The sequence below is a fragment of the Littorina saxatilis genome, linkage group LG5, assembly GCF_037325665.1.
Source record: "Littorina saxatilis isolate snail1 linkage group LG5, US_GU_Lsax_2.0, whole genome shotgun sequence".
Classification (NCBI taxonomy): Eukaryota; Metazoa; Mollusca; class Gastropoda; order Littorinimorpha; family Littorinidae; genus Littorina; species Littorina saxatilis.
Window position 1 is genome coordinate 53,684,361 of NC_090249.1, and position 23,361 is coordinate 53,707,721.

At 43.6% G+C, this 23,361-nt stretch overlaps 1 protein-coding gene across 1 annotated transcript in view; it reads left to right on the top strand.

Moving 5' to 3' along the window:
- LOC138967802 (uncharacterized) overlaps nt 1–23,361 on the top strand; it is a 148,991-nt gene that overhangs the window by 78,938 nt on the left and 46,692 nt on the right. The window contains exons 2-7 of the mRNA XM_070340459.1: nt 7,288–7,439; nt 13,027–13,656; nt 14,188–14,590; nt 15,220–15,648; nt 17,879–18,055; nt 19,385–19,531. Coding sequence (XP_070196560.1) covers nt 7,288–7,439; nt 13,027–13,656; nt 14,188–14,590; nt 15,220–15,648; nt 17,879–18,055; nt 19,385–19,531 — 1,938 coding nt within the window. The remainder of the gene's footprint in view (nt 1–7,287; nt 7,440–13,026; nt 13,657–14,187; nt 14,591–15,219; nt 15,649–17,878; nt 18,056–19,384; nt 19,532–23,361) is intronic.

The following is a 23,361-nucleotide window of genomic DNA, read 5'->3' on the forward strand; positions in this document are numbered from 1 at the left end:
AATAATAATAATGGAAATTTATAGAGCGCTTACCTAAAAGCTCCAAGCGCTTTACATTGACATTATTATACACATGTACAAAACCAAAATACAAGCATTAAGACACAAAAAGAACAGGAGTACAAAAACAAATTCATCGTTTAAATCCATGCAGTCACAAACAAACACACGCGTGCGCACGCACATACGCGTGCGCATACACACACACATGCTATCACCACACACATGCACAGATACACACAGACACACAGATACACATTCATACACACACACACACACACACACACACCCACACCCACACACACACACACACACACGCACACACACACACACACACATACAGACAGGCACACACACACATACATACAAACACACACACATACACATACACTCACACATGAATACTAATATATCTACACAAATCTGCATACATGGCGTACACACGAAAATCGCAAATATAATCACAAAACCAAGCTCGTGCTTAAACATATCCATTTATCTAACAATGAAGTGACGTCATCGATGCCGTTTATGTCTACAATAATTGCTTAATAAAGGCTGCCATATACGTAGCGTTCATTAATTAATTCATATTGTTTACATGTGCCAATAATGTTATAAAACTGTACCTAAGGGGATATAATAACGATTGGCTGTAGCTTTCGAACACAGAACAAATTATTTCAGTATTGCAAAGTGGTGTTGATAGTGTCGAATGTAAACAGAACAGTCTCAAAGTGAAAGTGGATGTTTTCCGGAAATTGCGAAGTTAACAAGAATACAGAAAAGCGCGCTTTCCTGCTTAGCACAATACGCTACCGCGCTAATCTGGCGTGTCAATATCACTACGTTTTTCACGTGGAAGGTGAGCGATTTCCTTCACGCGAGGATTGACGAAGCTGTATTGTCTGTGTTGACGGTCTAAAAATAGCCCAAGTCCTGGAGAACTGTTGCTAAACATAGCAATACAGAATTAATAATTTCTCGTAATTGGTAAGGACTTCAAACCTAAAACTTTGCAGGAAGCTTAATTTATACATCCCCGCAACGATGGGAAAAGCCCTGGAAGTAATTAAACTAATTAAATGGGACTATATGTCAGCCTTTAAGACACAAGAAGTGATCATCAGAATTCTAAATGAAGGTAATAAAGGAGAACTGCCCAAGTTATCGACCAGCGACGTATTTAGGAATATGAGGACACTGCCATTTTGTACATACTATTTCCAAGTAGACGGGTAGTCAGTGCATTGAACGGCTGTACTAATCTGTACGTATGCGGGCTTCACAAATTGCAGTCTAAAGCAGTCAATTTTAAACCATGACGTCAGGTTTGGTAGTTTGACTTTGACGTAATAGCTTATGTTACCGCACACATGCTGTGACTGTAAAACGGAGTATATAAGACAATGTAAATAATTCATCGGAAACATCTGTGAATGTGTCTGTACATATTAAATCACAACTGTCACAGCGTCCAAGCCTCCGCTTCACCTTTGACATTGTTTGAGTGATCGGTATCATATTTCAGCCTTCCATCGATCGATCCATGAACACAGACGTATGTAAGATATTGCTGACTGAAGGAACATGCTATCAGCGCAGGCATTAGTACCAGGGTGTCTACAAATTAAAGCACTTACAAAAACACAAAAAAAGCACTTACCCCGGGCCTCGTCAGCATTGGGACAAAAATCGAAACCATGAGATGGATCTGTGACTAGCGCGTCTGACCCTGCTAACCCGTATGGTCCATTACTGCCCAACGCCCTCCCCTTTGTCGAGGCGTCTGCAGCCAGGGCCGAGGTGCACGAGAAAATTACCAACCGGGTGGGAGTCAGCCGCGGTGTTGGATTGGTTGACATTGAGATTTGTTATGATTTCAACGAATCAGACCCCCCAGTTTGTTCTCTCCCGTGTGGGTGGCACCCACTCTCGCTTCGTGTATCTCAGCCCAGATTGCCGTCTTGTGTCGGTGTGAGAATATCGAGATTGTTTGACATGGAAGCTTTTAGTCCTGTAGAGTATTCGTACTGTTGACAATAAGTATGGCCACAGTCCTGGCTGGTTTCCATCTTCATCTACATGTACAATACAGCAGACACCCCCTTCACCGTGTCTGTTAACGTGTCTGGCGGATGATTGCCGCTGTATTTTCTTCGTGTGAAGATCATCTTGATGCCCTCTTTGTGTCATTAGTTGTAAAAGACATCTTGGACAGCATCTTGATTTTGTGGGCGTTAATCTCGCAAAAGAAACCGTTGCCGTTTTGCTGGATACCATCCAAGTTATTGCTGCGTGTCGTAATTGTTGTATAATGTTGGTTTCGGGTTACTTTTATGGCTCAGTTTGGCTGACATAGGCAGTTTCAGTTCTGAAAATCAATGGTTATTTCACGATTTTAAAATATACATACGGAATATATTAATTCACTACTGGGAACGTGGACTCCTGTCGTGTGCTGTAATGAGCATGATCTTAAAAAACGCGTTGACCAAAAGTAAAGAGTCGACACTGTATATTGGTTTCTTCCATTAAAACCATTATTTACAATAATCGCATTTTTTTTTTTTAGAGTTTTCAAATGTTCAAATGAGTAGTTGACAGATCAGAAAAAATACGCCCACAGAGAGTTTTAGAAGTGAGGTGTGGCATCTTGATTGAGGGATTTGAGCTGATTCTCCTTGAAACACAGGCACACACGTACGCACCCACACACATGCACGTAACTACGGCTTTCTTCTTAAATTATTCGTTTACTGGGACAAGAAACGAGTCTAGGCTACCAAACAAGAGCAAAACACCAAGAACATCGTTGAAGTATGATATGTGTGCTAGTTATTACATACGTGAACCTATGTTTTATGTTTTATGTGTGTTGTCCTTTTGTCCAATTGTTGTTATAATCGTTTACAGGCAGGCAGGGTGTGCAGAGGAAAATTGTCCATGTGGATGTAACATTTTAATGGACAATAAAGTGATGTTATTGTTATTATTGTTATTGTTGTTAAATCCCCCTCGAGATTATAACCAGGGCATTTCCTGCACAGCATTCTTCGAGTGATCACCTTTGACAACATTTTATATGTATGAGCAGACCTTCACTGTGTGAGAGTCTACGCCTACGAGGAATAGCTGTCTACCACAATCCCACCTCTCCTCTGACCGAGACTGTCTTGGATTGACCTTTTAGCGTCTCAGTAGGGTGTCGGTGGCCAAGACCGCACGTCAGCACACCACTCGTCTCTCCTTCCTCCCCCCTCCACTCCTCCGTCCCACTCTGGTGAAAGGCAAGGGGGTGGAGAGGCACCTCTTGCTGTCATTAATCATTGCAACAGATGGTACAGGGGGACGGTGCTGCCGGAAACCTCTCCCGTCTGCTCTGGAATGCTAATGATCTCCCTTGATATGTTTTGTGGTGGCGCTCATCGGCCATTTGTGACGTCAGCGTCTTCTTGAAAGTCAAGGCTGGTGAAGAAGAGAGTTTTAGAGTCAGCTAGTTTTACTGCCGTTCGTGTTGTGGAGGTACAGTTAGCATGGGTTGTGTTGTGTGTACTGTTCAATGCTGTCTGACATTTTGGGGGCACATCATGACACATCATGACACATCATGACTGTCAAGTCTCGCTGTCCGGTCTAACAGTATTGACGTGTGATCGTCAAGAAGAAGACACATCATGACTGTCAAGTCTCGCTGTCCGGTCTAACAGTATTGACGTGTGATCGTCAAGAAGAAGACACATCATGACTGTCAAGTCTCGCTGTCCGGTCTAACAGTATTGACCGTGTGATCGTCAAGAAGAAGACACATCATGACTGTCAAGTCTCGCTGTCCGGTCTAACAGTATTGACCGTGTGATCGTCAAGAAGAAGACACATCATGACTGTCAAGTCTCGCTGTCCGGTCTAACAGTATTGACGTGTGATCGTCAAGAAGAAGACACATCATGACTGTCAAGTCTCGCTGTCCGGTCTAACAGTATTGACGTGTGATCGTCAAGAAGAAGACACATCATGACTGTCAAGTCTCGCTGTCCGGTCTAACAGTATTGACGTGTGATTGTCAACAAGAAGAAGAAGAAGAAGAAGAAGAAGAAGAAGAAGAAGAAGAAGAAGAAGAAGAAGAAGAAGAAGACACATCATAACAGTGGCTGATTTAGGGGGGGGGGGGCTAAGAGGGCTCGGGCCCCCCCTTGAGGGAACAGAGAGAGAGAAAGAGAGAGAGAGAGAGAGAGAGAGAGAGAGAGAGAGAGAGAGAGAGAGAGAGAGAGAGAGAGAGAGAGAGATGATTAAATGACAGTTTCTGAGCTCAGGTGGCGCATTTTGCTTCCTTGAAAAAACAAAATTCCGGGGGGGGGGGGGGCATGCCCCCGGACCCCCTAGCATGTTCGGGCGCTTTGTGCCCTCAATTCAGGCGCTTCGCGCCTTCAAGTTTGTGCAAAATAAATTGGGTGCCCCCCCCCCCCCCCCCTTTCTTAAGATCCTGGATCCGCCCTTGCATGATTTGTGAAGACGACGTTCATGTACTGAAATCTTCTGAACAACCGAGTATCATGATTTTGATGTAAGAAAGAACTCGTTGCTCTAAATTGTATTCTCTCGAACACAAACATCAATCTACCTCTCCCGCCCCGTGTGTATCAGAAGCCATAAGTTATCGTGTCCGTTTATATTCTTTCAGCGAATAATTATGTCCTAATTACGGTTCACCAACCCCTGACATCCATTCCAACAAACACACTGTGCACACCAGTAACCCTCTATCTCTCAGGGATTGGCTTGGGTTTTGTCCACTAGAGGTCCATTGACTGACTCAGCCATGAATCAATCAGTCTTTTGCAAACCAATCAGTCAAGAAAACAAACTTTCCTTCCACCACTGGACTGCCACACCTGTGCATTACGGCAGTGAGGGCAAACTTCTGAAAGTTGTTTACAATGAACAAATGGGAGGAATATTCAATTCATTTCTTCATTTTCTTGTTTATTTTCCGCCAATGGTCTTACATGAAGAGGAATAAAAGGTCTGAGGACACAATAACCATATTTATTTTCATCAAGTAAGGAAAGGGGAAAATAAGAAAGAACAAAACATCAGACAAAAATAAGACGAGCTGACTGACTCTGCTGCATGTCTATCGGTCAGTTAATGGATTGAGACCCATGTGTGTCGGTCTTTTCCGAATTTAACATGGCAAAAGACCGATGACCGACGCCCAAGCCAATCCCTGATCTCGTTTCATTAGTGTTCAGCCATTTGCCAACCTACTGCCCGCAACTGTCCCTTTGCCCAAACTATTTCTGACTATTGCTAGTCTCATGAATTTCAATAAACCCCAACATGGTAAGATCCGCCAAAAATGGCGTTTCTGCAGCCATGCCGATAATTAGACATATATCCCGCTATGGGGCGCCCAATGCTATTAGGTTCACACTGTCTCATTTTCCTACTTGACGTGTCTGTGTGTGGGGGAATAGTCTGGAACAGGAAAGGGAGATGAAATGAGAGAGAGAGAGAGCGAGAGAGAGAGAGAGAGAGAGAGAGAGAGAGAGGGAGAGAGAGAGGGGGAGAGAGAGAGAGAGAGAGAAGAAAGAGAGAGAGAGAGAGAGAGAGAGAGAGAAGAGAGAGAGAGAGAGAGAGAGAGAGAGAGAGAGAGAGAGAGAGAGAGAGAGGGGGGGGGATGGTGTGGAAGGAAGAAGGAGGAGGACGTGGTTTTGTCAAGACGTCTGATGCTTCTGAGAATCGACGCAAAACTTTGCACGTGGTTATCATTCTTACTGATCAACAAGCGATACGATCACTTTTGCTTTGGCCTACTCTCGCTTTGAACACGGACCTACGTTTTATTTATGCATTTATTCTTCCATTTATTCCTTAATTCTACATCGAAGAAATTACAAAACATCACATCGTCTTGTGCATGTGTTTGCATCGTTCTTCTGGTTGTTGCTTGTCTATTAATGAGTTTGACACACGTTCATTGGAGCACTGACCTTGCGCATTCACTGCGGAACGATGCCCTTCAAAGATGGAGATGTGCTGCTATTGCCGTAAAAAAAGTTTTCCATCAGATATATGAGATGTATTCAGATGTATTTGAGATGTATTTAAGAGTGTATTCAGTGTAAACAAAACTACACACATGCAGTGATGCTAAAGAAAATCACACACACAAAATAAAGTGCTTGGTGGTCACGCGTTAAAAACATAATATGTAAAATAACAATAAATAGTCTTCAGTATTGCTTCACGTAATGCAGACGCAGTCGTCAAGGTATTTTACTAGTATAAAGAGGAACTATTTTTTAAAAGGATTGGGTGAAATCATGACAAACAGACGCCAAATCTGTGTAACTTGTTTGATGTATTACTCATAACTGCATTATACTTTTCGCACACAAATCGTTGCTTCATGTTGCTAGGGAAGTGACTTGAGGAAACTAGTTCATCACATAAATCCACAATATCACGACAGAAAGTGACACTTGGAAGGTCACAATGACCTCATCAAATTCATCATGACGTTCCATCGGGCGATAATAATCGTGTCAGCGCGCACTTGATGATCCGAACAAGCAGGCAATACTAACGGGTCGCGAATCGGTTCGATCTCAATTACAGTGGAACCCCCATTTAAAGACCTCAAAAAATCTAAGAAACCCAGGTCTTTAAAAGGAGGGAGTCTTAAAATGGGGGTTCATTTATGGAGGTTATGCACACAAAATCTGGGAAAACAGGGTGTTAAAATGGAGGTTCCACTGACACATAAAAACATGAAATCCCGCTGTCGGATTTTGACAGGCATTTGTGTCCATGACTGCACAGGTTTTGTAGAACTCATAACATGTAAATCTCTTGAAAAAGGAATTAGTTTGCACCGGAGATCTTTCTCCGCCTCATTTGCTCAGGAAGCATAAGCCAGGAGGTAACCGCCATTATATACTTTGTTTTTAAGCTTACTGTCTGTGATGGCGAAAGTTTGAGTTATGACATCCAATAAAGTCAAAAATCGGAGTATGCATTATGTATCGAAACAAATACGCATTACGCCGAGGGTCCCCCCCCCCCCACACACACACACACGCACACACGAACACACGCACACATTCGCACGCACTCCCGCACGCATACACACACACACACACACACACACACACACACACACACACACACACACACACACACACACACACACACACACACAAGCAAGCAAACAAGCAAAGCACCGATCAAATGGAAAATATACCCTTCATCTCAAGTAAAATGTACTCGTTTCGTTGTTTTCAGCCGCTGACAACTGATGAGTACCTATCAGCTAACGCGGATCCAGTGTCTCAGGGAGCCACGCTAGCTCTGCTGATCGGGGAGTACAACATGCCTCATACCTACATACTCATCCAGGACATCTTTCTGGGCGGCGGCTTTCTCGAGGGATTCAGGTATGGTAGCTCGTTTGTGCTACAATTCTGACATAAAAGTGTGTGTGTGTGTGTGTGTGTGTGTGTGTGTGTGTGTGTGTGTGTGTGTGTGTGTGTGTGTGTACCCATGTTTCCACAGGTTTGGTTGCCTAAATCACCATAAGGCAACCATCCACACGTGGATGGCAACCTAAACTCTGGATGGCAACCTAATTGTGTGGATGGTCGCTTCATTTAACACCGTTAAATTGACTTTTTTGACGGAAAGAATGTCATAACAATGTTCAAAATGACATTCTTTCCGTCCTCTATAGGCGACGAAATAGGTCAAATTTTGTGCATTTTTTAGTGCAAAATTCTTCGATGCCGGAGCGAGTACTGCACCCAGTGCTGTTGTAGTGCAAGTGCACTAGAAAGGCACTACACCCAGTGCCGCCTCTTAGGTAACCATCCACACTTTAGGTACGTGTGTGTGTGTGTGTTGTGTTGTGATGTAATGCCTGTGCACATGCTTCACCTGACATGGCATTACTGCCTGTTTGTCTACCTGGTATGTCTTACTTGCGTTCTTTTCTTTACATATGCATGTCTGTATGCCATCTTTTCACTTCCGTGTCTGTCTGTATCCACGTTTCTGCGTAAACATATAATTATATGCCTGTCTGCCCGCGTGCATGTCTGTCTGTATGTCAGTGTGTCTGTCTGGCTAGCTGTCTGGTTGTCTGGCTGGTTGTCTGCGAGTTCAGTTGTCCGTTTATCATTTCGTTCCTATCTGTAGCAGCGAAATTAGTAACAAAAATAATGCATTCTGGAAATGCATAACACAATGGACAAAATAATAACGAGTCGCGTAAGGCGAAAATACAACATTTAGTCAAGTAGCTGTCGAACTCACAGAATGAAACTGAACGCAATGCAACGCAGCAAGACCGTATACACACCGGTGACACTGTGACGGTTCCCCTACGCTTTGTGTTCGGTGCCCTGACCCTTTGTGTTCGGTTCCCACTCGGTTCCCACACGCCAAAATTCGCGGACAAAACATCCATTTATGGTAGTATTACGCAATGTTGCTCTCTGAGAATGGTCTTGTTAGATCTGGGAGTGTTTACACTACATGCCTAGGTGCTGTTGGATTGAAGGTTTTTGATATTTTAGCCGTTATTAGGTAGAATGCCTTCCACTTTACTGCAAAACTGCATAATTCGTAGCATCGGCAAGAAATATCCTACCAAAAAATGCCTGCTTGGAACTGTCGTTGGTCCAGCAAAAAGTTCAACATGTCTGTAGCAGACAGCCCAAGTTTCAAGATTGTAGGGCCATCCAAACAGCCGTAATAATAAAAACAACAAAAGTAGTCAGTGAAATTGGCTGTGTTCGGTCCCCCCACACTTTTGTGACGTAGGCGTGACGGTTCCCATAATTCATTGTGTCGGTCCCCACTTTCTGTGTCGGACCCCACTTTCGACCTAATTTCTCTGTGACGGACCCCACAACCAGCCTATTTTGTGTCGGTCCCCACACCTTCTTGGATTTATGACTTGCCGGTTACTTGTATCATTGTATTCATTGAATCTAATTGTCTCGGAGTTATTTTTCAGCAAAAACCGGCAAGGCAGCACCTTTTGTGATACCAAGTAAGTCAGATGACATCAGTATGTGTGTGTGTGTGTGTGTGAGAGAGAGAGAGAGAGAGAGAGAGAGAGAGAGAGAGAGAGAGAGAGAGAGAGAGAGAGAGAGAGACTAACTTTATTAGTTTATGCCACAAATAATATATAACATTATTTATCTCTGGGACGGTTCCCAGTATACCAGCAAATTATGTGTTGATCCACCCACACCTTCTTGAACTGGCCTTCCCAATATCTACTCTTAGTCTTACGGCCTTGGAGATATGCAATTTGGCACATTTTTAAACTAAAAGATCCACCTGTCGTATGTGAGATTCAGTTTTCAGAGCAAAATGCTGCCCAGGGACTTCTAGTGGTGATTGAAAAAAAAAAAAGAGTACTTGCCTGTGTCAAGTATGTGTCTTTATCCACGCTTGTTGTAAGAGGCAACTTTTCCCAGCTCCTTGTGTTCATGACTGCTTTCTCTTAAAATTAATTACTTTATGACAGTCAGAATACAATGGAACAAGGCTACATAAACCCTGACAGCCTACGACAACGGCCCGACTAAGGCTCAACACCGCGCCAATAAATTCAGCATTGGGCCAATGTTGGGCCATGATTGCTCCGTTTTCGTAGGCTATCAGGGTCAAAGATACATATTGGTAAACTAGTAAAATACATGTTCAGCATCATCAGCAATACCACAAAAGGATTAAAACAAGAAATTCCTCCGATAGGAACTACCCCCCGTCAAAGGGAAATAACCTTCTCAGTTGGTGGCAGTGAGAATGGTTATTTCCCTTTGACCAACGGGGGTGTCCGTCTATACCAGGCCTTGTATAATTTTAATCCACCAATAACTCCCTAACCGTGTGTTTGACTGGTCCCAATTTTTGTAAGGACCGTCTCAGGAATGTATAGAACCTGTTCACCAAGTTTGGTGACGATCGGTCCGTTCATTCTTGAGATCTACTTGCGAACACAAACACATCGAGTGAAACCTATACACACCCCTATACTGGGGGTGTAAAAATCCTATTAGCTGTATGTCAGCGGCACAATGCAACCAGAACCAGCGTTTATGTGGAGTGATCGGGTGCTGGTCACTACCGCGAGCGTCACTACCGCGAGTACCACTACCGCGTCTCACACTAAAGTTGTGTTTCCGTACCCGCGACAGCGTTTTTCCAGCGGTGCGACGAAAATCAAGCACATAGAAAATGACCAGGAGTGTTTCCACACGCGCGACGCGTTAGCGGCGCGACAAGCGGCAAGCGACGCGATTTTTTTGAAAGGGTCCTGGAGCGATTTTTTTCGCGTTGTCGCGCGGCAACGCGGGAGTTTACAGATTTTACCGCATGTTTAAAACGCAAGTACGGAAACACGTCACGCGTTTGCGCGCGTTTTCTTTTGTCGCTGCCGCTGTCGCGGGTACGGAAACAGAACTTACCGCGAGTACGACACTACCGCGAGTACGACACTACCGCGAGTATAACACTACCGCGTGTCACACTACCGCGAGTATAACATTACCGCGTGTCATTTTATGACTTCCATGGCTGAAGGCAAAGGTTGAAATGTTTCCTTGAAATATAAAACAAAAAGGCCTGGTCTGTTCTCTGAACACTAATTCAATGTTTGTCATGCTAACCAAGAACTCAAAACGATCAGAACACACTATCAGAATACATATAGAATGGGTTGCTTCCAATCAAAGCCGTTAGAACACAAACTCACAAGAAGTAAGTTTGCATGCGTTCTCTCTACGGTTATGGTACTCGCGGTTGTGGTACGCGCGGTAGTGTGACACGCGGCAGTGTAATACTCGCGGTAGTGTTGTACTCGCGGTAGTGTGACACGCGGTAGTGTGACACGCGGTAGTGTGACACGCGGTAGTGTCGTACTCGCCGTAGTGTGACAGGCGGTAGTGACGCTCGCGGTAGTGTCGCATAACCGGAGTGATCTGGAAAGGTGTCAATCTCTCTCTCTCTCTCTCTCTCTCTCTCACGCTCTCTCTCTCTCTCTCTCTCTCTCTCACACATACACACACACACACACACACACACACACACACACACACACACACACACACACACATACTGATGTCATCTGACTTACTTGGTATCACAAAAGGTGCTGCCTTGCCGGTTTTTGCTGAAAAATAACTCCGAGACAATTAGATTCAATGAATACAATGATACAAGTAACCGGCAAGTCATAAATCCAAGAAGGTGTGGGGACCGACACAAAATAGGCTGGTTGTGGGGTCCGTCACAGAGAAATTAGGTCGAAAGTGGGGTCCGACACAGAAAGTGGGGACCGACACAATGAATTATGGGAACCGTCACGCCTACGTCACAAAAGTGTGGGGGGACCGAACACAGCCAATTTCACTGACTACTTTTGTTGTTTTTATTATTACGGCTGTTTGGATGGCCCTACAATCTTGAAACTTGGGCTGTCTGCTACAGACATGTTGAACTTTTTGCTGGACCAACGACAGTTCCAAGCAGGCATTTTTTGGTAGGATATTTCTTGCCGATGCTACGAATTATGCAGTTTTGCAGTAAAGTGGAAGGCATTCTACCTAATAACGGCTAAAATATCAAAAACCTTCAATCCAACAGCACCTAGGCATGTAGTGTAAACACTCCCAGATCTAACAAGACCATTCTCAGAGAGCAACATTGCGTAATACTACCATAAATGGATGTTTTGTCCGCGAATTTTGGCGTGTGGGAACCGAGTGGGAACCGAACACAAAGGGTCAGGGCACCGAACACAAAGCGTAGGGGAACCGTCACAGTGTCACCGGTGTGGTATACTCGTAGCATCGTCAGTCCACCGCTCATGGCAAAGGCAGTGAAAGTGACAAGAAGAGCGGGGTAGTAGTTGCGCTGAGAAGGATAGCACGCTTTTCTGGTACTGGTAGATATCAGAATTCATAATTGCTATTTCTGGTTAGATGTAAGCATTGCTATTTCTTGTATTAGAGTTCTGTTCATTGTTTCTAAATTATAACGTATAGATATAAGCACTGGCGACAGTATATTACTTGAAAAGCATGGTCTTCTTTTCAACTAATTAGCTACATGACAGCCGCAGCCCTTCTATAGATGCTACTTCCCTCAAGCAAATACCATCCGAAAATAGCAAATTATCCTCTGACTTGCTACTAAATGTTCATAATACGATCTGACTGCCTCAGTCTACAGACGTCGTATCTGTCAGTTTTGAAATCCCAAAGCTCTTGAACTCCTTTCTATCTCGTCAGTCCTTCCTTGTCCCTCCCTTTATCTATCAGCGACGTGAACACGTTTCTTTTTCTGTCTGCTACTCAGGAATTACCGGTACGCCTTGGATCATGATGCACACTTTTGTGTGAGAGGGTGTGTGTGTGTGTGTGTGTGTGTTTGTGTGTGTGTGTGTATGCGTGCGTGAGTGCGTGCGTGTGTGCGTGCGTGCGTGTGTGTACGTGCGTGTGTGTGTGTATGCGTGCGTGAGTGCGTGCGTGCGTGTGTGCGTGCGTGTACGTGTGTGTGTGTGTGTGTATGCGTGTGTGTGCGTGTGTGTGTGTGTGTGTGTGTGTGTGTCTCTCTCTCACTCTCTTCTTCTTCTTCTTCTTCTTCTTCTTCTTCTTCTTCTTCTTCTTCTTCTTCTTCTTCAGTTGCTCCTTGTTGTTCTTGATCTTTGTTTTCTTATCCATAATGTGTTCCTCCTTCACCTTCGTTTTCTTTTGTTTCTTCTATCCTTCTTTTCCTTCTCCTACTATTATTTTTGTTCATCATCTCCCTCTTACGCTTCTCCTTATTCCAACCGTCAGCTGCTTCTTCTTCTTCTTGCTCTTGGTTTTCTTTTTCATCATGTTGTTTTCCTCCTTTACCACCTCTTTATTTTTTCTTCTATCCTTCTTTTTATTTTCTCTTTCATCATCATCACCTTCGTATACGCTTCCTTGCATTCCAACCGTCTGACTCCTGTTATCTCGCTTGCAGGAGTCCAGGGGAGAACGGACACACAGAGAGCTATCTGGGCAAGTCCACACTATTTTCCGACATGAGTGACGAGGGGATCGAGAGCATGATGGAGGACGTGTCTTCCAAGGGCTGGAAGATCATCGTGCTGCACTGCCAGCCCCAGCTCATGCTGCGCGTCGTCCGTCAGGCCGTGGAGATGAACCTCTTCGGGACCGGGTACGGCTGGTTCCTCAGCGAAGCCGCCATGACCTACGACAAAGCGGAGCTGCGGACGCTGCCGGAAGGCTTGTTAGGACTCCGTGGATTTTACCGCAACCAGACTCGTGGCTTGCTGCGTGCTGCCGCCCGTACTATCAGCTGTGCCTACGCCTGTATGCAAGAGTGTTTCCGTGATATCTCCTATCCAGTGCCTTCTTCTTTTTCATCGTCGTCGTCTTCTTCGTCTTCATTGTTGTATAACCATTCGTCTTCGTCCTCTTCGCCTTCGTCTGAGTTGTCAAAGAGGACTTCTTCTCCATCGCTGTGGTCGTCATCATCGGATTCATTGTCATCAACGTCGTCGCCTTTTTTGTCGTTGGGTGTAGAGTCTATACCATTTACAGAGAAATTTAGGGTCAGCTGCAATACTACTACGCAATATTTTACCAAGTGAGTATTTCTCTTTCAGTGGTTTGTGCGCTTTATTTGTAATCCTTCTCTCAGATGGTAAATAAAGAGGAGAGTTATTTCCCAGTTACATTGCTGCATCCTCTTTTCTTCTCTTTATTTTATCTGTGCTCTTTGACTGATCACTGCTCTCAAAATTGAGAACTTATTTTATCGGAATTTCTAGTCTAAACTTAGCCCTTGGATTTTATAATAACAGCTATACCGTGTCTGACTAATATTGCTGATGTTGCTGCTGCTCTTGCTACGTTTGCACGTCAACCATATTGGGTCCATCATTTAATACTGTTGAAGCAAAGTTAAAAAACAAAGGATTACTGTTGAAGCATATGATCCGATTACTTTCGAGCTTGATTCCAACTGTCTTTATTTTAATGCCTTGGTGCAGTTGATTCTGGTGCTGCTTGGGCATACATGTGTATGAGTGGAGGTAGTTTGTACATTCTACACAAGGTAGAAGTAGTTACATCATGCACTTAGTAATCGAAAAGTTAATGAATTGTATTCTTCCAGGTGTGTTCGTTACTCTCCAAGCTGTCAACTGCAATACTGGGACAGCAACACGTCCTTCACTTCCCCTTCCCCTCCCCCTCCACACATTTCGTCCAGCAGCAATAATGGCCACTCCGAACACCACCCCTACCCAGTCCCTCTCCCTCCTCCTTTTAACTTCTCCACCACCATCTTGCAAAGAGGGACGGCCTACAATCTGCTGAACCTAGTGGTCAGTGGAGAGACGGAGAGAATGTGGGACAGTGTTGGCTACATCACGGCCACTGGTCAAACTGACCTGAAGACAGTCATGTGGCCTGGACACACCATCTTCAGCCCGTCGTCCGAGGCAACTAAGACCTATCGCGTTGTTACTCGGCCCGCCAAACCCTTTGTCAACGTTGAGGGGCCTGTGACGTCCGCGGTAAGACTTTTTTTCTTTTCTGTTGTTTGTCTTCTTCTTCTCCTAAATTGTTCTTGTTCTTGTTAACCACAATATCTAATTCCTACCCTGGGATCAACTTATGAATTTAGATTACCACTGCTTGACCGTCAAAAATATTATGTTTTCGTAATGTAATCTCCATACAGTATCCCCAATGATGGCCAGGCCTTGACGTTAACTCCTTCTTTACGCGGGTATTGTATGGCAGCGCAACCTCAGAAATTCCACACTCTTAACAAATAATTGTTGTTCAAATAATGGTTGTTGTTGTTGTTGTTGTTGTTGTTGTTGTTGTTGTTGTTGTTGTTGTTGTTGTTGTTGTTGTTGTTGTTTTGGTCAGTTTTTCTTCACATGAGAAAAGGATGTAGGAACAGCAAGGATACGACTTGGTGTATTCAACATGTCAGGGTTACTTTGATGTCTGAAAAACAAAGAGAAATAAGTGCTCTAAATGCATACACAATGTGCAATAAATTAGTGGGAGGTAAGCGGAACCAGTCTCCTGGCACATGAGACAATAACAAGCATTGAAATGAACAAGCGACGTTCATCCTCTTTTAGCGTAGATGTTGTATTACACTATCTGCTTTTGTGTGCGTTTTTTGCAGGACGAGTGTTACACGAACATGCCTTGCCTTCGCCTGCCCAACAGCTCCAGGGATCTTTTGACGGAGGCCATAGATGACTTCACTTCGCTCAGGAGACGTCGCCACGTGGACTACAGTGTCTTCTGCTGCAAGGGCATCAGCCTGGAGGTCCTCAAGAAGCTGTCTGAGGACCTCAACTTCCAGTACGTTATCTACTTCGTCAACGACTCCAACTACGGCGAGTTCCACAACAACTCCTGGACGGGGATGGTCGGTGACGTCATCGGTGGCTCTGCTGACCTCATCGTAGGGTCGTTCAGTATGACGTCAGAACGGATGCGGGTGATTTCATTCACGGAGCCTTACTTCCAGAATGAGTTCTCCCTTGTGACGGGGGAGGAAGGACAGTGGCCTTCTATGTGGGCTTTTCTCAGCCCCTTCTCTGCTCAGGTGCGTTGTGGATTAGTGTTTTTATCAATTGTCTGTGAAAAAACATAGACGTTTAATTTGCGGTTTTTTTTCTCTTCCTTTTTCTTATTTATTTGGTTTAAACAGTGTTTATTCGGTTACATAAATACACAGCCATGGGGTGTATGTAATAATAAAGGATCTGAGCACAACAAGATAAACTAATAAATGTGCTCATAGAAACAAACGAGTATAAATGTGCCGGACAGTATTGTAAATGCATGATCTTATCTATTTAAGGAAGTACAGCTTCCAAATTCGGTATCCTACAGATTTACATGAACACCATAGTTTTGTTCTATATGCTTCTCTTTTTCATCTTCATTAACAGTTGATTTATGAGTTGCGAAAGTATCATTATTTTAAATTAAAACCTCCAGTTATCTTCTTCTTGGCGTTCGCAGGTTACACGATCAGTCCAGCACTGGTGATAAATGTTGTCGTTTTCTCCAACTCCTGTCGAATGCCGTATAGTTTGGTCTGCAAGGGAGTTGGTGACGGCCACACTTCTTTTCGTTCCTCATCTAGTAAGGAACCCCCAGTTATAAGTTATTGTACGTCTGTCAAAATACTGCCATTCTTATTGCATTTCCGTAAAACACCAAGGCATCTTTCTTTATTTGGTGTTTAACGTCGTTTTCAACCACGAAGGTTATATCGCGACGGGAACACCAAGGCAAGAGAGATTGATTTGCCTTACAATGAAGAAAGGTTATGGCTGTGGTTGGGTTATGATAAACCTTGTTGATAGCATTTTGTGTATGTGTGTATGTGTGTGTGTGTGTGTGTGTGTGTGTGTGTGTGTGTGTGTGTGTTTGTGTGAGCCCCGTTAAGCTGCCTTTTGCAAGTTTACACACCCTCATAAGGATGCCGGGTCGGTATATCCTGCCGGCAGCATAGGAAAATATTGTCAAAAGCCGTATAAAACGGTCAATAAATACCCCTAAATTAAGTTTCGTTTCGTTTTACGTCAGGCAGGAAAATGGAGGTAAAATGTCACGGATGCATGCTTTTTACACACCTCTTGCGTAACACGTGACCGCGCTTACGCGGTAAAATTCCTCACACAAGGTCACACAAGTTCGGCGCGCCACAAGTTCAGTTGACACTGAAAATGGACGCCGTAGTTTGGAGAGAGCAGCGGCAAGAGCAGCGATGTGACCGAAAGAGGCCGGTATATTTAATTTGGATGATTTATGTTTATAATATACGAAAGTGTGTGTGTGTTTGTGTGTGTGTGTGTGTTGGTAGGAGCACCGTTAAGCTGCCTTTTGACCACTTTATGATAGTAAATGTCAACATACACTTCATGGCATCTCTATTCATGTAAAATGTCAGCTTAGCTAACGTTTCAAAATAGGCGAATGATTACTTTCCAACTTCATTTAGAATTACAAAATAAAGTTTCATCTCAAATCTGGACAGAATCGGCCTGTAAACTCTGCTCATTTTTCCCGGCATCTTAATGATTGTGCAAACTCACTGACCGGATAACGTGGCTCACACCAGTATGTGTGTGTGTGTGCGCGCGCGCGCGCGCGTGTGTGTGTGTGTGTGTGTGTGTGTTTGTGTGTACGTGTCTGTGTGTTTCTGTATGTTTGTGACCATGCCTTTGTGCTTCAAAGGCGCGTGTGTCAATGCTTACATTTCTATATCTCACACAAGAGTTTGTTTTGGGCCACTTCATGCATTAATACATCAAAACCTGATACACCGAGATGTCTTGCTGTAGGTGTGGACGTGAATCATGCTCAGTTCCATCAAACTTTACTTTATGAAAACCTGACTCAATAAGATGTCATCTTCCATCAGGTGTGGACGTGAATCATGCTGAGTTCCATCAAACTTTACTTTATGAAAACCTGACTCAATAAGATGTCTTCTTCCATCAGGTGTGGACGTGCATCATGCTGAGTTCCATCAAACTTTACTTTATGAAAACCTGACTCAATAAGATGTCATCTTCCATCAGGTGTGGACGTGCATCATGCTGAGTTCCATCAAACTTTACTTTATGAAAACCTGACTCAATAAGATGTCTTCTTCCATCAGGTGTGGACGTGCATCATGCTGAGTTCCATCAAACTTTACTTTATGAAAACCTGACTCAATAAGATGTCTTCTTCCATCAGGTGTGGACGTGCATCATGCTGAGTTCCATCAAACTTTACTTTATGAAAACCTGACTCAATAAGATGTCATCTTCCATCAGGTGTGGACGTGCATCATGCTGAGTTCCATCGTGGCCGGGGTGGCCACGTCCTCCCTGGAGTGGTTCAGCCCTTTCGGTTTGAACCCCCGAGGCCGCAAGAGGAACAAGCAGTACGGCCTGGGATCCGGACTTCTCATGGTCTGGGTGCTGGTCACTGGGCACACCATCAACGTTAAGGTCAGTTTGGTCGTCATCATCAGCATCAGCAGCAGTATCAGCAGCAGTATCATCATCAGCATCAGCGTCATCATCAGCAGCAGCAGTATCATCACTCAAATAACAAGAAAGCCCAGTTATGGGAACGTTTGCTCTTTGACAAAGCAAGATATAATTATATTCATATGTACATCGAACCAATCGCCTTTATATTGGACAGACAGACACATCATTTTAAGACAGATAACAGACGTTTATTACCGGAGTGCTAGTGATAGTGTGTGTCACGATGTAACATGGAGACAGAATAATTGTGACCCTCCACCACGGAACGAGTCGCATGACTGTCACCTTTGCATGATTTTCATATTTTTACATTTTTCTAAAGAGTTTTTTATGCTCTATCCAGTGGTGAAAACCGTTTTTAAAAAAGAGCGAAAACTGTTTGAGTTGTAAGCCTGTGACTAAGGTGACCCTCACACTGTTACCAGACACTCCCCGGACTTATATTAAGCCTAGCGCAGAACCGCGCGAGGTGACATGCGACTCATTTCGTGGTGGAGGGTCACATATACCTCTTTTAATTGCTTTCCTTCTTTCTGCCTTGCTTATTTTTTTCTCTATTTTTTCCTTCGTCATTCTGTACATTCGTATGTTTTATTTTTCTGTAATCTCTCCTACTGTTCCTTTCTTAAGTTTTACATTATTGAATATTTTTGTAAAATGATTTGAATTCAGGCTCTCCAAAGCTGACCGGAATTTATCCTTAATTCATTCATACGGTCGATCTGTCGGCTAGCTAATCATATAGTCAGACAGACAGTCATCCTTCCTTCCTTCCGCTGTCATTCTTTCTTTCGTTTGGATATCAATCAATCAATCAATGAGGCTTATATCGCGCATATTCCGTGGGTACAGTTCTAGGCGCTCTGCAGTGATGCCGTGTGAGATGAAATTTTATACGGCCAGTAGATTGCAGCCATTTCGGCGCATATTTACCTTTCGCGGCCTATTATTCCAAGTCACACGGGTATAGGTAGACAATTATTAACTGTGCCTAAGCAATTTTGCCAGGAAAGACCCTTTTGTCAATCGTGGGATCTTTAACGTGCACACCCAATGTAGTGTACACGGGGGGTGAGGGTTCGGACACCGAAGGGAGTCTGCACACAAAGTTGACTCTGAAATAAATTTCCGCCGAACCTGGGATCGAACTCACGCTGACAGCGGCCAACTGAATACAAATCCAGCGCGCTACCAACTGAGCTATATCCCCGCGTTTATGCTTTCTTTGGTTTTGCTTTCCAGTGTCTCACCTTTGTATTTGTATTTACTTTTCTTTGACTGCAGGCTCCCAAAAGCTGGCCGTCCAAGGTGATACAGAACGTGTGGGCGGGGCTGGCTATCTTCATCATGACGTCATACACCGCCAACCTTGCCGCCTACCTAGCCGGACAATCCGCCGTCATTAGTGTCAAGAGCATCTATGACTCCAAGGTACCTACAACTAAATTACAGTGTTCTAGATGGTCGAACGTGTAGCAAAGACATGTACGTGTACGTGTAGATATTGCGTGACGCGTGACTCATTTTTTTTTCTCCAATGTTCTAAATGCATACGTTGTTTTGTTCCCATCAAGACTGCAGATCTTGGCAAACGCGTGACGTAAAACTAGATTTGATGACGTTACCCGTACACGTTCCCGTACACATCCTCAAAAGTGCTAATCTAGATCTTGCTATTGATGACACTTATTGCAGACTAGATGAATACCCGCTTCGCCGGGTACGGCTTCGCCGGGTACGGCTTCGCCGGGAAGAAGTCGAGCCGGGTGTACAATACAATACAATACAATACAATAATCTTTATTCATCTCTAAAAGAGAAATTAGTCGGCTCACCGCACGAAAGAAGGGAGATAAACGCGCAAAACACTGGAGAAGAGTAAAAATAGTGTAACGAAAATATGGATTGAGCGTTGTCGACAGTGACCTTCTAAAAATAAAAACGGGAATATGGATTGACGCCACACGAAGGAAGGGAGATAAACGCTGAAAACACTGGAGAAGATAAGGAAGAGTTACTGGGAATGGATCCAGAGAAAAACCAAAATCGGTTCAGCGCTGCGCGCTGAGAGCACGTGTTGAAATATCTCATGGAGCAGGTTGTGTCCGGGGTGTACCTGAATATGGCCAGCAAATTTGAAACAGACCCGTCGAGAACCGTGGGCGTGCATCGCGGACACACACACACACACACACACACACACACACACACACACACACACACACACACACACACACGCACACACACACAGACACACACACACACACACACACACACAAGTCGTATATATATATATAGATACCTTTCTTCCCTTGCATGCCGACTAGCCAAATAGGTTGAAGGGACATCTAGGCTTTAACATGAAATAGGAGCATCTTTCCTCTTCAAGTGCCTCTAACCCTCCTATTTGCAGGCGATTACGTTGAATAGAGTGATTATGTGTGAGTTAAACGCGTTCATGCACCTCCTTCAAGACCCCAAACTCTCCCGATAATCCCAACTAATCCACCCATATCACCGCTCACCGAAACCCATTTCTTGTCAATCGCAGCTAGAGCACACAGCGGAACAGGCCTGGGGGGGGGGGGGGGGGGGGGGGGACTGTTCGGATATGGCCATTCCGACTAATTGGGTAGACAAGCTCACTTAAACATAGTCCATGAGCTGAGTCCTGAAGTGTTTCACCCCCCCCCCTCCCCCCCCCCCTTTTAAAAATGTCATAGTGATTTTGTGGATCCGTAGGGTGTATAGAACACAAAAATTGACGTTACCAAGAAATATTTTGCGGACTGCTATGTTTTCTACCTTTATTTTAAAGGGTACTCCCATCGTGTAGAATACTCCTATGGTAATGTGGGATAGCTCAAAAGAACGGTAAGAAATTCTTCTTTCCAACTACATTGTATTTTGTTTCCAATAAACTGCACAATTGTTGAGAGAGAAAGTGTATTGACAATATTTCAGCAAATTGACAGTTGACTCCGTTCGAGAGATGGGTCATCATTGGTGCCCTAATGACCCATTATGTTTATCAAGTTATATGATTCAAATGAAGGATAGGTTTACTACACAGAGAACTTAAAAGTATACACATTTCATTATTTATACACGTTACGCGTGCAGAAATCGCCAAAGAAGAAAGCCAAATCACGGGTAGGGAAGATAAACCCGTCAGAATAATCCTGTGGTAACGTGGGATAGCTCAAAAGAACGGCTATAAAGTCTACTTTGGAACTGCATTGTACTTTATTTCCAGTATGTTGCAACATGTTCCAGATAAAAACTTTATTGGAGATATTTCAGCAAATCGACAGTTCGCACCGTTCGAGATACGGTGGGTGCACGCGTGCATTCACGGTGGTCAGAGTTTTGCGGTTATTGTCGTTCTGATTGTTGTATATATATCGTGCAGAAATCATTGTTGTCAATATACGCGAAAATAACAATATCTTAGCTTAAGAAATAACGCCACAGTTGATCACCAAAGTTCATTAAAGTTTACGGACCGACCAAAAGCTTGTACAGAACACGATGGGGGTACCCTTCAAAATTAAGGTAGAAAACATAGCAGTCCGCAAAATATGTCTTGGTAACGTCAATTTTCGTGTTCTATACACCCTAAGGGTCCACAAAATCACTATGACATTTTTAACAGGGGGGGGGGGGGGGGGGGAGGGTGAAACACTTCTGGACTCATCTCATGGACTAACAGTCTTTGATCGAATAGGATACACACAAATGGGAACGTCACTTTCTCTCATCTCGAGTGTGGTTCTGAATCTGTCGCTCTCTCTGAGACAAAAATGACCCAAAAAGGATTAACATGTTTCCGGCTTAACAGAATGTTGCGAGACAACGCTGTGATCTTCACAGTTCATATTATCAGGCGTGTGATTGGCTGATACTAGGTAACGGTGCATAATCTTATGTTGCAGGGATTTACACAAGGTTGTGAATGTCTGTATGTGTCCTTGTATGTATCCTTTTCTTTTCTGTTCTTTTTTTTAACATGTACATCTTTTTTATTTTCGTAAAAACATGTTTAAAAAACCAAAATAATTTAGTTGGTGTTTTTCATATACACATGGACATGACATAGAGCATTCACACGGTTTATCAACAGAAAATAAGACTGACTAATCATTGAATTAACATACATACACACACATGGAGTGTGTATCCTTTTAACAAAATGCATCCATCCGAATCATCTTTTTCTCTTACCATGCGGAAACAGAGGTGCTTCATGCACTCGTCCTACCACACCTGTTGGAAAGCAGCTGTCACTTGCGCAAATCTTTGCTAGCTACGGTTTGGAAAACGACGCTAAATATGGTCACGCCCCTCACTCAGGCGTGACACAACATAAGAAATAGGCCTTAACACTTTCTACCCTACCTATCTATGTTGACCTAGGTTTTTTTTAGCCTAGACCAGCTGTGCTGCAGCAGGTCACTCAGAATTGTAGTAACTCTGTAGTAACTGTGTATCAACACGCTGGAATGCAGGCGTTAGATGGACGTTACAGGAAGTGACGGACGCTAACTGTCTGATCGGATATATCCGTACTTGGTCAGATAGAGCCAAATGAGTGGGCCCAGATATATCCGTACCTGGGAGACAATGAGTTAAGGTAAAAAGCATCACATGTGATGAGCTTTCCTTCATGTTTTTATTGTCTCTCTTCTCAATGACTTCCACTCATCCTGCAAGGACAACTTCCTTGTTCAAGTTCAACCACGTAATCTGATGAGAACGTGACACAATTCTCTTATACATTTAAGTTATTATCCGTGTGAGTTGACAGCAGAAATATGTGTTTTGTTTTTATAAACTCTGGGAATACTAATCAAAGGTGGGTCGACAGTTCTTAAAAACACCAATATCAAACAGGAAAAAAACACTAGTGAAACATGTAAAGCATGTTTGACTTTATATTTAAACAAACAAATACTGTTTTGAATGGCGAATATCTTTTCTTTCAGAAATAGGCCGCCTGCTGTTAATCTGTCAATAACCAATCGAGGATGAGCAAATGTTGCTCCTTTTTCTTCGTCTTCTACCCCTCATAGCCACCCCTACCACAGATTAATGTTCTTAACAACATAAACACAAAACATATTTCCCCAAATTATAGGAGCGCCGCTGCAACGCTTTTTTCTGTGAAATCCGCAAAACCTGCTGCTATGCAACTTGATCACATGTTTCCTCATTTAAAAAATTCGCATTAAATCTTATTGAAATATTAATTCAGTCGTAAA